Here is a 16,878-nt window from a genome sequence, read left to right as displayed (position 1 = left end):
TTAAACAGACGGCCTTACCAAGAGGGTGTGTTTTAAACAGACGGCCTTACCAAGAGGGTGTGTTTTAAACAGACGGCCTTACCAAGAGGGTGTGTTTTAAACAGACGGCCTTACCAAGAGGGTGTGTTTTAAACAGACGGCCTTACCAAGAGGGTGTGTTTTAAACAGACGGCCTTACCAAGAGGATGTGTTTTAAACAGACGGCCTTACCAAGAGGATGTGTTTTAAACAGACGGCCTCACCAAGAGAATGTGTTTTAAACAGACGGCCTTACCAAGAGGGTGTTTTAAACAGACGGCCTTACCAAGAGGTTGTGTTTTAAACAGACGGCCAAGAGGGTGTGTTTTAAACAGACGGCCTTACCAAGAGGGTGTGTTTTAAACAGACGGCCTTACCAAGAGGGTGTGTTTTAAACAGACGGCCTCACCAAGAGGGTGTGTTTTAAACAGACGGCCAAGAGGATGTGTTTTAAACAGATGGCCTTACCAAGAGGGTGTGTTTTAAACAGACGCCCTTACCAAGAGGGTGTGTTTTAAACAGATGGCCAAGAGGGTGTGTTTTAAACAGACGGCCTCACCAAGAGGGTGTGTTTTAAACAGACGGCCTTACCAAGAGGGTGTGTTTTAAACAGACGGCCAAGAGGGTGGGTTTTAAACAGACGGCCTTACCAAGAGGGTGTGTTTTAAACAGACGGCCTCACCAAGAGGGTGTGTTTTAAACAGACGGCCTTACCAAGAGGGTGTGTTTTAAACAGACGGCCAAGAGGGTGGGTTTTAAACAGACGGCCTTACCAAGAGGGTGTGTTTTAAACAGACGGCCAAGAGGGTGTGTTTTAAACAGACGGCCTTACCAAGAGGGTGTGTTTTAAACAGACGGCCTTACCAAGAGGGTGTGTTTTAAACAGACGGCCAAGAGGGTGTGTTTTAAACAGACGGCCTTACCAAGAGGGTGTGTTTTAAACAGACGGCCAAGAGGGTGTGTTTTAAACAGACAGCCTCACCAAGAGGTTGTGTTTTAAACAGACGGCCTTACCAAGAGGGTGTGTTTTAAACAGACGGCCTTACCAAGAGGATGTGTTTTAAACAGACAGCCTTACCAAGAGGGTGTGTTTTAAACAGACGGCCTTACCAAGAGGGTGTGTTTAAACAGACGGCCTTACCAAGAGGGTGTGTTTTAAACAGACGGCCTCACCAAGAGGATGTGTTTTAAACAGACGGCCTTACCAAGAGGGTGTGTTTTAAACAGACGGCCTTACCAAGAGGGTGTGTTTTAAACAGACGGCCTCACCAAGAGGGTGTGTTTTAAACAGACGGCCTCACCAAGAGGGTGTGTTTTAAACAGACGGCCTTACCAAGAGGGTGTGTTTTAAACAGACGGCCTTACCAAGAGGGTGTGTTTTAAACAGACGGCCTTACCAAGAGGGTGTGTTTTAAACAGACGGCCTTACCAAGAGGGTGTGTTTTAAACAGACGGCCTTACCAAGAGGGTGTGTTTTAAACAGACGGCCTTACCAAGAGGGTGTGTTTTAAACAGACGGCCAAGAGGGTGTGTTTTAAAACAGACGGCCTTACCAAGAGGGTGTGTTTTAAACAGACGGCCTCACCAAGAGGGTGTGTTTTAAACAGACGGCCTTACCAAGAGGGTGTGTTTTAAACAGACGGCCTCACCAAGAGGGTGTGTTTTAAACAGACGGCCTTACCAAGAGGGTGTGTTTTAAACAGACGGCCTTACCAAGAGGGTGTGTTTTAAACAGACGGCCTTACCAAGAGGGTGTGTTTTAAACAGACGGCCTCACCAAGAGGGTGTGTTTTAAACAGACGGCCTCACCAAGAGGGTGTGTTTTAAACAGACGGCCAAGAGGATGTGTTTTAAACAGATGGCCTTACCAAGAGGGTGTGTTTTAAACAGACGCCCTTACCAAGAGGGTGTGTTTTAAACAGATGGCCAAGAGGGTGTGTTTTAAACAGACGGCCTCACCAAGAGGGTGTGTTTTAAACAGACGGCCTTACCAAGAGGGTGTGTTTTAAACAGACGGCCAAGAGGGTGGGTTTTAAACAGACGGCCTTACCAAGAGGGTGTGTTTTAAACAGACGGCCTCACCAAGAGGGTGTGTTTTAAACAGACGGCCTTACCAAGAGGGTGTGTTTTAAACAGACGGCCAAGAGGGTGGGTTTTAAACAGACGGCCTTACCAAGAGGGTGTGTTTTAAACAGACGGCCAAGAGGGTGTGTTTTAAACAGACGGCCTTACCAAGAGGGTGTGTTTTAAACAGACGGCCTTACCAAGAGGGTGTGTTTTAAACAGACGGCCAAGAGGGTGTGTTTTAAACAGACGGCCTTACCAAGAGGGTGTGTTTTAAACAGACGGCCAAGAGGGTGTGTTTTAAACAGACAGCCTCACCAAGAGGATGTGTTTTAAACAGACGGCCTTACCAAGAGGGTGTGTTTTAAACAGACGGCCTTACCAAGAGGATGGGTTTTAAACAGACGGCCTCACCAAGAGGATGTGTTTTAAACAGACGGCCAAGAGGGTGTGTTTTAAACAGACGGCCTCACCAAGAGGATGTGTTTTAAACAGACAGCCTTACCAAGAGGGTGTGTTTAAACAGACGGCCTTACCAAGAGGGTGTGTTTTAAACAGACGGCCTTACCAAGAGGGTGTGTTTAAACAGACGGCCTTACCAAGAGGGTGTGTTTTAAACAGACGGCCTCACCAAGAGGATGTGTTTTAAACAGACGGCCTTACCAAGAGGGTGTGTTTTAAACAGACGGCCAAGAGGGTGTGTTTTAAACAGACGGCCTTACCAAGAGGGTGTGTTTTAAACAGACGGCCTTACCAAGAGGGTGTGTTTTAAACAGACGGCCTTACCAAGAGGGTGTGTTTTAAACAGACGGCCAAGAGGGTGTGTTTTAAAACAGACGGCCTTACCAAGAGGGTGTGTTTTAAACAGACGGCCTCACCAAGAGGGTGTGTTTTAAACAGACGGCCTTACCAAGAGGGTGTGTTTTAAACAGACGGCCTTACCAAGAGGGTGTGTTTTAAACAGACGGCCTTACCAAGAGGGTGTGTTTTAAACAGACGGCCTTACCAAGAGGGTGTGTTTTAAACAGACGGCCATACCAAGAGGGTGTGTTTTAAACAGACGGCCTCACCAAGAGGGTGTGTTTTAAACAGACGGCCTTACCAAGAGGGTGTGTTTTAAACAGACGGCCTTACCAGCAACAGTGTGTGAAAACCTTGTGAAGACTTACAGAAAACGTTTGACCTGTGTCATTGCCAACAAAGGGTATATAACAAAGTATTGAGAAACTTTAGTTATTGACCAAATACTTACAGTGGGGGAAAAAAAGTATTTAGTCAGCCACCAATTGTGCAAGTTCTCCCACTTAAAAAGATGAGAGAGGCCTGTAATTTTCATCATAGTTACACGTCAACTATGACAGACAAAATGAGAAGAAAAAAAATCCAGAAAATCACATTGTAGGATTTTTAATGATTTTATTTGCAAACTGACTAAATACTTTTTTCACCCACTGTAAATATTCCATTAGAAATCTGCCGTTTCCAGCTACAATAGCCATTTACAACATTAACTAAATCTATACTGTATTTCTGATCAATTTGATGTTATTTTAATGGACAAAAAAAAGATTTTCTTTCGAAAACAAGGACATTTCTAAGTGACCCCAAACTTTTGAACGGTAGTGTATTTTGATTTGTTTCTACAATGTAGAAAATACTTAAAATAAAGTAAAACCCTTGAATGAGTAGGTGTTCTAAAACGTTTGACCGGTAGTGTCAATACTTTGTAGAATCACCTTTGGCAGCGATTACAGCTGTGAGTCTTTCTGGGTAAGTCTCTAAGAGCTTTCCACACCTGGATTGTGCAAAATCTGCCCATTATTCTTTAAAAAATTCTTCAAGCTCTGTCAAATTGGTTGTTGATCATTGCTACACAACCATTTTCAGGTCTTGCCATAGATTTTCAAGTAGATTTAAGTCAAAACTGTAACTCGGCCATTAAGGAACATTCACTGTCTTCTTGGTAAGCAACTCCAGTGTAGATTTATTTGGCCTTGTGTTTTAGGTTATTGTCCTGCTGAAAGGTGAATTCATCTCCCAGTGTCTGGTGGAAAGCAGACTGAACCAGGTTTCCTCTAGGATTCTGCCTGTGCTTAGCTCCATTCCGTTTCTTTTTTATCCTGAAAAACTCCCCAGTCCTTAACGATGACAATCATACCCATAACATGATGCAGTCACCACTATGCTTGAAAATATGAAGAGTGGTACTCAGTAATGTGTCGTATTGGATTTGCCCAAAACATAACGCTTTGTATTCAGGACAAAAAGGTAATTGCTTTGCCATATTTTTTTGCAGTATTACTTTTAGTGCCTTGTTGCAAACAGGATGCATGTTTTGGAATATTTTTTTATTCTGTACAAGCTTCCTTCTTTTCACTCTGTCAATTAGATTAGTATTGTGGAGTAACTACAATGTTGTTGATCGATATATGCTATGCCATAGGTTATGTCATAGGTGACATCATAGGTTATATGTTACGTCATAGGTTATATGTTATGGTATAGGTTATAGCTTACATATTATGTAATAGGTTATATCACAGGTTATAGGTGACATCATAGGTTATAGCTTATATGTTATAGGTTAAGTCATAGGTTATAGCTTATATGTTATGTCATAGGTTATAGGTTAAGTCATAGGTTATAGCTTATATGTTATGTCATAGGTTATAGGTTAAGTCATAGGTTATAGGTTAAGTCATAGGTTATAGGTGACATCATAGGTTATAGCTTATATGTTATGTCATAGGTTATAGGTTATGTATATATATTATGTTACATGATGTGTGTAGGTTACCTCTGGTTTGCTGAGGCTGGATGAGACCAGACATCCTGAGCCTACGTCCAGGTCCCACTGTTTGCGCCCCTGGTTGTAGGGGTCCAGAGCTGAGATACGACCATCCAGAGTGCTGATGATCACCAGAGATCTGGGGAGAAGGGGAAGCAGACGGTGGGGTTAATACCTGCAGTCACACTGCATCAACAGAGCAGGGGATTTATCCACCTTTTAGTCTGAGATCAGGGGTCTTCTCTGCGGACACAGCCCGCCCTTTAGTGCTGAAGCTCACTATTTAAAAAGAAGATGGAGGACAGGCCTTAGGATGAAAAAATACCGGAGTTTTGCCACAGGTACAGCCGACTAGTGCTAGATAACACTGCCCCCAGCACAAGGTGCACCTGTGTAATGATCCTGCTGTTTAATCAGCTTCTTGATATGCCACACCTGTCAGGTGGATGGATTATCTTGGCAAAGGAGAAATGCTCACTAACAGGGATGCAAACAAAATTGTGCACAACATTTGAGAGAAATAAGCTTTTTGTGCATATGGAAAATGTCTGGGATCTTTTATTTCAGCTCATGAAACATGGGACACTTTACATGTTGCATACATACTGTACACCCCCATGTTCAAACATACACCCCCATGTTTTACTATCCTTGTGGGGCCTTTTGGAGATTTTAGGTCTCTACAAGGATAGATGAACCAAGACACAGACACACACAGACACACACACACACACACACACACACACACAGACACAGACACACACACACACACACACACACAAACAGTCTTACTCCTACTCATAAACAGTTGAAAGGCTACAGCTAGACTAGTGGGCCGTCTGTTTAAAACACACCCTCTTGGCGTCAGCAACAGGTGTGGCTGAAATGGCCGAATGAACTAATATGAAGGGGTGTCCACATACTTTTGTATATACAGTGAGGGAAAAAAGTATTTCATCCCCTGCTGATTTTGTACGTTTGCCCACTGAGAAAGACATGATCAGTCTATAATTTTAATGGTAGGTTTATTTGAACAGTGAGAGACAGAATAACAACAAATACATCCAGAAAAACGCATGTCGAAAATGTTATAAATTGATTTGCATTTTAATGAGGTGTCATGCCCTGACCTATAGAACTCTAGTGTGTTGAGTCAGGGTGTGGAGATCTAGGTTAGAGATTCTATGTTTACATTCTAGTTCTCTACGTCTGGCCGGGTGTGATTCCCAATCAGAGGCAGCTGTCGCTCGTTGTCTCTGATTGGGGATCATCCTTAGGTAGCCCGTAGCCTGCTGTGCATTGTGGGATCTTGTTCCTGTTAGTCTGGTGTGTGTATAGCCGGAGGACTTCACGTTGTTTCTTGTTTTGTTGAATGTTTATTTAGTTAATAAACATGTACGCTTTTCACGCTGCACCTTGGTCCGACCCGTCTTTCAACGTTCGTGACATGAGGGAAATAAGTATTTGACCCCTCTGCAAAACATGACTTAGTACTTGGTGGCAAAACCCTTGTTGGCAATCACAGAGGTCAGACGTTTCTTGTAGTTGGCCACCAGGTTTGCACACATCTCAGGAGGGATTTTGTCCCACTCCTCTTTGCAGATCTTCTCCAAGTCATTAAGGTTTCGAGGCTGACGTTTGGCAACTCGAACCTTCAGCTCCCTCCACAGATTTTCTATGGGATGAAGGTCTGGAGACTGGCTTGGATTGTGCCTTTGGCTACTGGACAATGAAAGAAAGTTTGACCGGTCAAATGTAATTACATCCACTGGTATTTCATCAATGAATGGGCAAAAAAAATATATTTTGCAATGAGATTTTTTTCTGGCCAGTTTTATTAATCTGCTTTAAAAAAAATCTATAACACCACCACAATCTGTTATCATCTATAACACCACCACAATCTGTTATCATCTATAACACCACCACAATCTGTTATCATCTATAACACCACCACCACCACAATCTGTTATCATCTATAACACCACCACCACCACAATCTGTTATCATCTATAACACCACCACCACCACTATCTGTTATCATCTTTAACACCACCACCACCACCACAATCTGTTATAATCTTTAACACCACCACCACCACAATCTGTTATCATCTTTAACACCACCACCACAATCTGTTATCATCTATAACACCACCACCACCACCACCATCTGTTATCATCTTTAACACCACCACCACAATCTGTTATCATCTATAACACCACCACCACAATCTGTTATCATCTATAACACCACCACCACCACCACAATCTGTTATCATCTTCAACACCACAATCTGTTATCATCTATAACACCATCACCACAATCTGTTATCATCTTTAACACCACCACAATCTGTTATCATCTTTAACACCACCACCACCACAATCTGTTATCATCTATAACACCATCACCACCACAATCTGTTATCATCTATAACACCATCACCACAATCTGTTATCATCTTTAACACCACCACCACAATCTGTTATCATCTTTAACACCACCACCACAATCTGTTATCATCTTTAACACCACCACCACCACAATCTGTTATCTTCTATAACACCACCACCACCACAATCTGTTATCATCTATAACACCACCACCACAATCTGTTATCATCTTTAACACCACCACCACCACTCTGTTATCATCTATAACACCACCACCACAATCTGTTATCATCTATAACACCACCACCACCACGGAAAAACTGTTTTCCTCTCAGCCAAACATAACGCTACACAGCACCAAACAAGTCCAGTTCCACGCGCACGATTGGCTGCACATCTCTGCCAAAAATATTAGTCTGATTGGTTGTTGCTAAGCAGTAGGCATTCTGAGAGGTAGGAAGCTGGACGGGGTGACTGTGCAGGCCACACCCCCCTTAGAACAGAGAAGGAAGCATCCCAAATGGATCCCTATTCCCTATATGGGGACCTACTGTTGACATTTACATTTAGCACACGCTCTTATACAGGAGCAATTAGGGTTAAGAGCCTTGCTCAACGGCACATACATTTATTTTTCACCTAATCGGCTCAGGGATTCGAACCAGCGACCGTTCGGTTACAGGCAGCAAAGACACCATAATAAACATAATTTCAGCTTGTTTGAGGCAATTTATTAGAGAATAACAATGGTTCCTGGAGCCACAACATCAGGATAACTAACAATGGTTCCTGGAGCCACAACATCAGGATAACTAATAATAATGGTTCACAACATCCCACAAGCTCCTCTCCACAGAGACACAGAATACAGGTCCCCAGAGAGACTTCAAGTCAAGTGTCCACACAGACAGACCAGAGCTGGTAAACAGAGACAGAGAGAGCAGCTCATGAGAGTTAGGGCACGCTGTTTAACAGAGAGACAGAGAGAGCAGCTCATGAGAGTTAGGGCACGCTGTTTAACAGAGAGACAGAGAGAGCAGCTCATGAGAGTTAGGGCACGCTGTTTAACAGAGAGACAGAGAGAGCAGCTCATGAGAGTTAGGGCACGCTGTTTAACAGAGAGACAGAGAGAGAGCAGCTCATGAGAGTTAGGGCACGCTGTTTAACAGAGAGACAGAGAGAGCAGCTCATGAGAGTTAGGGCACGCTGTTTAACAGAGAGACAGAGAGAGAGCAGCTCATGAGAGTTAGGGCACGCTGTTTAACAGAGAGACAGAGAGAGCAGCTCATGAGAGTTAGGGCACGCTGTTTAACAGAGAGACAGAGAGAGCAGCTCATGAGAGTTAGGGCACGCTGTTTAACAGAGAGACAGAGAGAGCAGCTCATGAGAGTTAGGGCACGCTGTTTAACAGAGAGACAGAGAGAGCAGCTCATGAGAGTTAGGGCACGCTGTTTAACAGAGAGACAGAGAGAGAGCAGCTCATGAGAGTTAGGGCACGCTGTTTAACAGAGAGACAGAGAGAGCAGCTCATGAGAGTTAGGGCACGCTGTTTAACAGAGAGACAGAGAGAGCAGCTCATGAGAGTTAGGGCACGCTGTTTAACAGAGAGACCGAGAGAGAGCAGCTCATGAGAGCTAGGGCACGCTGTTTAACAGAGAGACAGAGAGAGCAGCTCATGAGAGTTAGGGCACGCTGTTTAACAGAGAGACAGAGAGAGCAGCTCATGAGAGTTAGGGCACGCTGTTTAACAGAGAGACAGAGAGAGCAGCTCATGAGAGTTAGGGCACGCTGTTTAACAGAGAGACAGAGAGAGCAGCTCATGAGAGTTAGGGCACGCTGTTTAACAGAGAGACAGAGAGAGCAGCTCATGAGAGTTAGGGCACGCTGTTTAACAGAGAGACAGAGAGAGCAGCTCATGAGAGTTAGGGCACGCTGTTTAACAGAGAGACAGAGAGAGCAGCTCATGAGAGTTAGGGCACGCTGTTTAACAGAGAGACAGAGAGAGCAGCTCATGAGAGTTAGGGCACGCTGTTTAACAGAGAGACAGAGAGAGCAGCTCATGAGAGTTAGGGCACGCTGTTTAACAGAGAGACAGAGAGAGCAGCTCATGAGAGTTAGGGCACGCTGTTTAACAGAGAGACAGAGAGAGCAGCTCATGAGAGTTAGGGCACGCTGTTTAACAGAGAGACAGAGAGAGCAGCTCATGAGAGTTAGGGCACGCTGTTTAACAGAGAGACAGAGAGAGCAGCTCATGAGAGTTAGGGCACGCTGTTTAACAGAGAGACAGAGAGAGAGCAGCTCATGAGAGTTAGGGCACGCTGTTTAACAGAGAGACAGAGAGAGCAGCTCATGAGAGTTAGGGCACGCTGTTTAACAGAGAGACAGAGAGAGCAGCTCATGAGAGTTAGGGCACGCTGTTTAACAGAGAGACAGAGAGAGAGCAGCTCATGAGAGTTAGGGCACGCTGTTTAACAGAGAGACAGAGAGAGCAGCTCATGAGAGTTAGGGCACGCTGTTTAACAGAGAGACAGAGAGAGCAGCTCATGAGAGTTAGGGCACGCTGTTTAACAGAGAGACAGAGAGAGAGCAGCTCATGAGAGTTAGGGCACGCTGTTTAACAGAGAGACAGAGAGAGAGCAGCTCATGAGAGTTAGGGCACGCTGTTTAACAGAGAGACAGAGAGAGCAGCTCATGAGAGTTAGGGCACGCTGTTTAACAGAGAGACAGAGAGAGCAGCTCATGAGAGTTAGGGCACGCTGTTTAACAGAGAGACAGAGAGAGCAGCTCATGAGAGTTAGGGCACGCTGTTTAACAGAGAGACAGAGAGAGAGCAGCTCATGAGAGTTAGGGCACGCTGTTTAACAGAGAGACAGAGAGAGCAGCTCATGAGAGTTAGGGCACGCTGTTTAACAGAGAGACAGAGAGAGCAGCTCATGAGAGTTAGGGCACGCTGTTTAACAGAGAGACAGAGAGAGCAGCTCATGAGAGTTAGGGCACGCTGTTTAACAGAGAGACAGAGAGAGAGCAGCTCATGAGAGTTAGGGCACGCTGTTTAACAGAGAGACAGAGAGAGCAGCTCATGAGAGTTAGGGCACGCTGTTTAACAGAGAGACAGAGAGAGCAGCTCATGAGAGTTAGGGCATGCTGTTTAACAGAGAGACAGAGAGAGCAGCTCATGAGAGTTAGGGCACGCTGTTTAACAGAGAGACAGAAAGAGCAGCTCATGAGAGTTAGGGCACGCTGTTTAACAGAGAGACAGAGAGAGAGCAGCTCATGAGAGTTAGGGCACGCTGTTTAACAGAGAGACAGAGAGAGAGCAGCTCATGAGAGTTAGGGCACGCTGTTTAACAGAGAGACAGAGAGAGCAGCTCATGAGAGTTAGGGCACGCTGTTTAACAGAGAGACAGAGAGAGCAGCTCATGAGAGTTAGGGCACGCTGTTTAACAGAGAGACAGAGAGAGCAGCTCATGAGAGTTAGGGCACGCTGTTTAACAGAGAGACAGAGAGAGCAGCTCATGAGAGTTAGGGCACGCTGTTTAACAGAGAGACAGAGAGAGCAGCTCATGAGAGTTAGGGCACGCTGTTTAACAGAGAGACAGAGAGAGAGCAGCTCATGAGAGTTAGGGCACGCTGTTTAACAGAGAGACAGAGAGAGAGAGCAGCTCATGAGAGTTAGGGCACGCTGTTTAACAGAGAGACAGAGAGAGCAGCTCATGAGAGTTAGGGCATGCTGTTTAACAGAGAGACAGAGAGAGCAGCTCATGAGAGTTAGGGCACGCTGTTTAACAGAGAGACAGAGAGAGCAGCTCATGAGAGCTACAGTGCCTTGCAAAAGTATTCATCCCCCTTGGCCTTTTTCCTATTTTGTTGCATTACAACCTGTAATTTAAATGGATTTTTATTTGGATTTCATGTAATGGACATACACAAAATAGTCCAAATTGGTGAAGTGAAATGAAAAAAAGAACTTGTTTCAAAAAATTCTAAAGAATTATTACATGGAAAAGTGGTGCGTGCATATGTATTCACCCCCTTTGCTATGAAGCCCCTAAATAACATCTGGTGCAACCAATTACCTTCAGAAGTCACATAATTAGTTAAATAAAGTCCACCTGTGTGCAATCTAAGTGTCACACCTGTTCTGAAAGGCCCCAGAGTCTGCAACACCACTAAGCAAGGGGCACCACCAAGCAAGCGGCACCATGAAGACCAAGGATCTCTCCAAATAGGTCAGGGACAGAGTTGTGGAGAAGTACAGATCAGAGTTGGGTTATAAAAAAGTATCAGAAACTTTGAACATCCCACGGAGCACCATTAAATCCATTATTAAAAAATGGAAAGAATATGGCACCACAACAAACCTGCCAAGAGAGGGCCGCCCACCAAAACTCACGGACCAGGCAAGGAGGGCATTAATCAGAGAGGCAACAAAGAGACCAAAGATAACCCTGAAGGAGCTGCAAAGCGCCACAGCGGAGATTGGAGTATCTGTCCATAGGACCACTTTAAGCCGTACACTTCACAGAGCTGGGCTTTACGGAAGAGTGGGCAGAAAAAAGCTTAAAAAAAAAATAAGCAAACATGTTTGCTGTTCACCAAAAGGCATGTGGGAGACTCCCCAAACATATGGAAGAAGGTACTCTGGTCAGATGAGACAAAAATTGAGCTTTTTGGCCATCAAGGAAAACGCTATGTCTGGCGCAAACCCAACACCTCTCATCACCCCTAGAACACCATCCCCACAGTGAAGCGTGGTGCAGAGAGAACAGCTCGAGAGAGCTAGGGCACGTTGGTAAACAGGACCCAGGATGTTTACACCGGCACAGTCTCCAAGGAGCCCCTATCATTCATCTAGACCAATCACAGCAGCCTGCCTCCAGCCACAACCAATCACACCACAGCTCCCCTCCTCACTTAGCCAATCAAGGAGCACCTCTTCAGGTTGTGAGCCAATGAGAGAGAGTGTCTGGTTGTAACCATGCAACAGCAAGCAGCCCTGGTTACATGCTGGTGTGTTGCTGTTCTGCTCCAGACAGACAGACCGACAGCAGAAGGAGAGCCGCGCCCTGCACAATGAAAATATAGCAACATGGGGAGCACCTGGAGAAAGTTATGGCTGCAGAGACCGAGAGACAGACAGACAGACAGAGGTAGAGAGAGAGGTAGAGAGAGAGAGGTAGAGAGAGAGAGGTAGAGAGAGAGAGGTAGAGAGAGAGAGGTAGAGAGAGAGAGGTAGAGAGAGAGAGAGAGGTAGAGAGAGAGGTAGAGAGAGAGAGAGAGAGAGAGAGAGAGAGAGAGAGAGAGAGAGAGAGAGAGAGAGAGAGAGAGAGAGAGAGAGAGAGAGAGAGAGAGAGAGAGAGAGAGAGAGAGAGAGGTCCACTGCAGAAAAGAAGAGCTCCACTAAACGACCCTGAACAACATTATAAAAGCTACATGTAAAGTGTTGGTCCCATGTTTCATCCCAGAAATGTTCTATACTCACAAACAGCTTATTTCTCTGAAATGTTTACATCCCTGTTAGTGAGCGTTTCTCCTTAGCCAAGATAGTCCATCCACCTGACAGGTGTGGCATATCAAGAAGCTGATTAAACAGTGCAGTCTTGTCACACAACTCAATGCCAAAGATGTCTCAAGTTTTGAGGGAGAGTGCAATTGGCATGTATAACACAGGAACCAACCTGCTCTGATATTACTAACACATGTAAAGAGAGTCTCTCTCTCTCTCTCTCTCTCTCTGTGTCTCTCTCTCTCTCTCTCTCTCTCTCTCTCTCTAAGCGTCTCTCTCTCCGTGTCTCTCTCTATCTCCGTGTCTGTCTCTCTCTCTCTCTGTGTCTGTCTCTCTCTCTCTCTCTGTGTCTGTCTCTCTCTGTGCGTCTCTCTCTCTCTGTGCGTCTCTCTCTCTCTGTGCGTCTCTCTCTCTCTCTCTCTGTGCGTCTCTCTCTCTGTGCGTCTCTCTCTCTCTCTCTCTGTGCGTCTCTCTCTCTGTGCGTCTCTCTCTCTCTCTCTGTGTGTCTCTGTGCGTCTCTCTGTGCGTCTCTCTGTGCGTCTCTCTGTGCGTCTCTCTGTGCGTCTCTCTGTGCGTCTCTCTGTGAGTCTCTCTGTGAGTCTCTCTGTGAGTCTCTCTCTCTCTCTGTGCGTCTCTCTCTCTCTCTGTGCGTCTCTCTCTCTCTCTGTGCGTCTCTCTCTCTCTCTGTGTGTCTCTCTGTGCGTCTCTCTCGCGCTCTCTGTGCATCTCTCTCGCTCTCCCTCTCTCTCTCTCCCCACCCCCATCACTCTCCTCTCCTCTCCAGTCCACTCTCCTCTCCTGTCCACTCTCCTCTCCTGTCCACTCTCCTCTCCTGTCCACTCTCCTCTCCTGTCCACTCTCCTCTCCTGTCCACTCTCCTCTCCTGTCCACTCTCCTCTCCTGTCCACTCTCCTCTCCTGTCCACTCTCCTCTCCTGTCCACTCTCCTCTCCAGTCCACTCTCCTCTCCTGTCCACTCTCCTCTCCAGTCCACTCTCCTCTCCTGTCCACTCTCCTCTCCTGTCCACTCTCCTCCACTCTTCTCTCCATCACTCTCCTCTCCCCCCCCCCCATCCTCTCTCCTGTCCTCCCTCCATCGCTCTCCTCTCCTGTCATTGCTCCATTGCTCTACTCTCCTCACATGTGGTGAAATCCAAACTCTGTGGCACCATGCTCCAGCCCACTGATTGGTCAGTACCTGGTTTTGATCTGTGGTGCTGATTGGTTGTTGCTAAGCAGTGAGGAGCTATGTACAGAACAACATGGCATCATGGTCCTAACGACTGTCTACCTCCGTCCCTCCCTCTATCACCAACCCCACCTTTTCCCTCTAACACACCCAATACTGCAGTGATGCAGGGTGCGTCCACAGTGACTAATACAATAATGTACTCCAACAGCAGAGTTTACTCCAACAGCAGAGTTTACTCCAACAGCAGAGTTTACTCCAACTCCAACAGCAGAGTTTACTCCAACTCCAACAGCAGAGTTTACTCCAACTCCAACAGCAGAGTTTACTCCAACTCCAACAGCAGAGTTTAATAACAAGATCACTGATCATCAATTATTCATCAGTCCAACCTGTTCTAACAATATTATTACTAGCACTAGTTCTACTGGACTAGTCGGAACGACTGAAGGAAAGAAGAGAGACGTTTTGGGGTAAGAGGAGACTAACGATTCTGACATCTGGTGGTCCAACTGATAAAGTTACTATCACAGAAACATGTCAAGGATTGCTAGTTCATGTGTTACAGTATAAACTTAAGTGACAAGTAAACTATTGAAAATGACTATTCAATGACTATAGATGACAATTTAGTTACAACTTAAAACAATGTTTTCTTCTCAGCTGAGTAGGATTCTGTTTCTCACGGAGGACTTGGTAAAGAGATGACGCCGAGCAACGCCTTTCTTCACTCAATGACAGAACCTTCATTTTGGCCAGAAGTTGTATTTATACACCAACAACTTCCCCAGTTACAGAATAATTTCCCCGGTTACAGAATAATTTCCCCGGTTACAGAATAATTTCCCCGGTTACAGAACGATCTAGTGAGACCAAGAAAACAAGGACATGAACTCTCCCCTCCTTACTCCCCTCTCCTCTCAAACCTCCTTCCCACTCCCCTCCTCCCCCTCTCCTCTCAAACCAACTCTCTCCCCTACTCCTCCTCCTCCTCTCAAACCAACTCTCTCCCCTACTCCTCCTCCTCCTCTCAAACCAACTCTCTCCCCTACTCCTCCTCCTCCTCTCAAACCAACTCTCTCCCCTACTCCTCCTCCTCCTCTCAAACCAACTCTCTCCCCTCCTCCCCCTCTCCTCTCAAACCAACTCTCTCCCCTACTCCTCCTCCTCCTCTCAAAACAACTCTCTCCCCTACTCCTCCTCCTCTCAAACCAACTCTCTCCCCTTCTCCTCTCCTCTCAAACCAACTCTCTCCCCTTCTCCTCTCCTCTCAAACCAACTCTCTCCCCTTCTCCTCTCCTCTCAAACCAACTCTCTCCCCTTCTCCTCTCCTCTCAAACCAACTTCTCTCTTCTCCTCCACTTCTCTCCTGTTCTCCCTCCAGATCTGCCAACAACTCAAGCACTATCCCCGTCCTCCGACGTAATTGGCCAACAAGTTTCCCAACTCAGACCGGCTGATTGGCTGTTGCTAAGCAGTAGGCTGTGGGAGCCGGCCATCTAGTGGAAGCAGCTCAGAGTTCCTCTGAACACCACCTCCAGAGGATCCTGTGTGGCAGGGTCATACTACCCATCACAGCTATCAAACATCAGCTCCATGTTCAGATGTAAACAGTAAACTTTCAAATCTGTTTGAACGTAACTATGGCAACACAGCCCAGTGAGGTGACTTTCTTCCATCGGTCTACTGAGAACAGTAAGCTGCCCAGAAACTGCAGATCATAGTGAAATCGCCATAGTGGGCTGACGCTATTTATAGATCTGATAGACTGAACAGTGAAACAGGGTACGTCCCAAATGGCACCCTATTCCCTATATAGTGCACTACTTTAGACCAGAGAATGGCACCCTATTCCCTATATAGTGCACTACTTTAGACCAGAGAATGGTACCCTATTCCCTATATAGTACACTACTTTAGACCAGAGAATGGCACCCTATTCCCTATATAGTGCACTACTTTAGACCAGAGAATGGCACCCTATTCCCTATATAGTGCACTACTTTAGACCAGAGAATGGCACCCTATTCCCTATATAGTGCACTACTTTAGACCAGAGAATGGCACCCTATTCCCTATATAGTGCACTACTTTAGACCAGAGAATGGCACCCTATTCCCTATATAGTGCACTACTTTAGACCAGAGAATGGCACCCTATTCCCTATATAGTGCACTACTTTAGACCAGAGAATGGCACCCTATTCCCTATATAGTGCACTACTTTAGACCAGAGAATGGCACCCTATTCCCTATATAGTGCACTACTTTAGACCAGAGAATGGCACCCTATTCCCTATATAGTGCACTACTTTAGACCAGAGAATGGCACCCTATTCCCTATATAGTACACTACTTTAGACCAGAGAATGGCACCCTATTCCCTATATAGTACACTACTTTAGACCAGAGAATGGCACCCTATTCCCTATATAGTACACAACTTTAGACCAGAGAATGGCACCCTATTCCCTATATAGTACACTACTTTTGATCAGGTCCCAAAGTGCACTATATAGGGAATAGGGTGCTATTTGGGACGCAGTGAAAGACACTTAAAGAGTACAGAGACATCAGACAATAAAAATAACTATCCTGCCAGACAGACTGTTGTCCTGTTGGGGCTGCCAGACAGACTGTTGTCCTGTTGGGGCTGCCAGACAGACTGTTGTCCTGTTGGGGCTGCCAGACAGACTGTTGTCCTGTTGGGCCTGCCAGACAGACTGTTGTCCTGTTGGGCCTGCCAGACAGACTGTTGTCCTGTTGGGCCTGCCAGACAGACTGTTGTCCTGTTGGGCCTGCCAGACAGACTGTTGTCCTGTTGGGGCTGCCAGACAGACTGTTGTCCTGTTGGGGCTGCCAGACAGACTGTTGTCCTGTTGGGGCTGCCAGACAGACTGTTGTCCTGTTGGGGCTGC

The 16,878-nt window shown here is 45.9% G+C and overlaps 1 protein-coding gene across 1 annotated transcript in view; it reads right to left on the bottom strand.

Annotated features, from left to right (window-relative positions):
* The window catches only part of LOC311124375 (eukaryotic translation initiation factor 2-alpha kinase 3-like), a 92,129-nt gene that overhangs the window by 60,263 nt on the left and 14,988 nt on the right, over positions 1-16,878 (bottom strand). Inside the window, 1 exon segment of the mRNA XM_084198536.1 lies at positions 4,880-5,009. Coding sequence (XP_084054662.1) covers positions 4,880-5,009 — 130 coding nt within the window.

This window comes from Coregonus lavaretus (assembly GCF_964263955.1).
Source record: "Coregonus lavaretus genome assembly, contig: HAP1_SCAFFOLD_517, whole genome shotgun sequence".
In the NCBI taxonomy this organism is placed as follows: Eukaryota; Metazoa; Chordata; class Actinopteri; order Salmoniformes; family Salmonidae; genus Coregonus; species Coregonus lavaretus.
The sequence above is the reverse complement of the archived record's forward strand: the minus strand, read 5'-3'. Positions and strand labels throughout refer to the sequence as shown.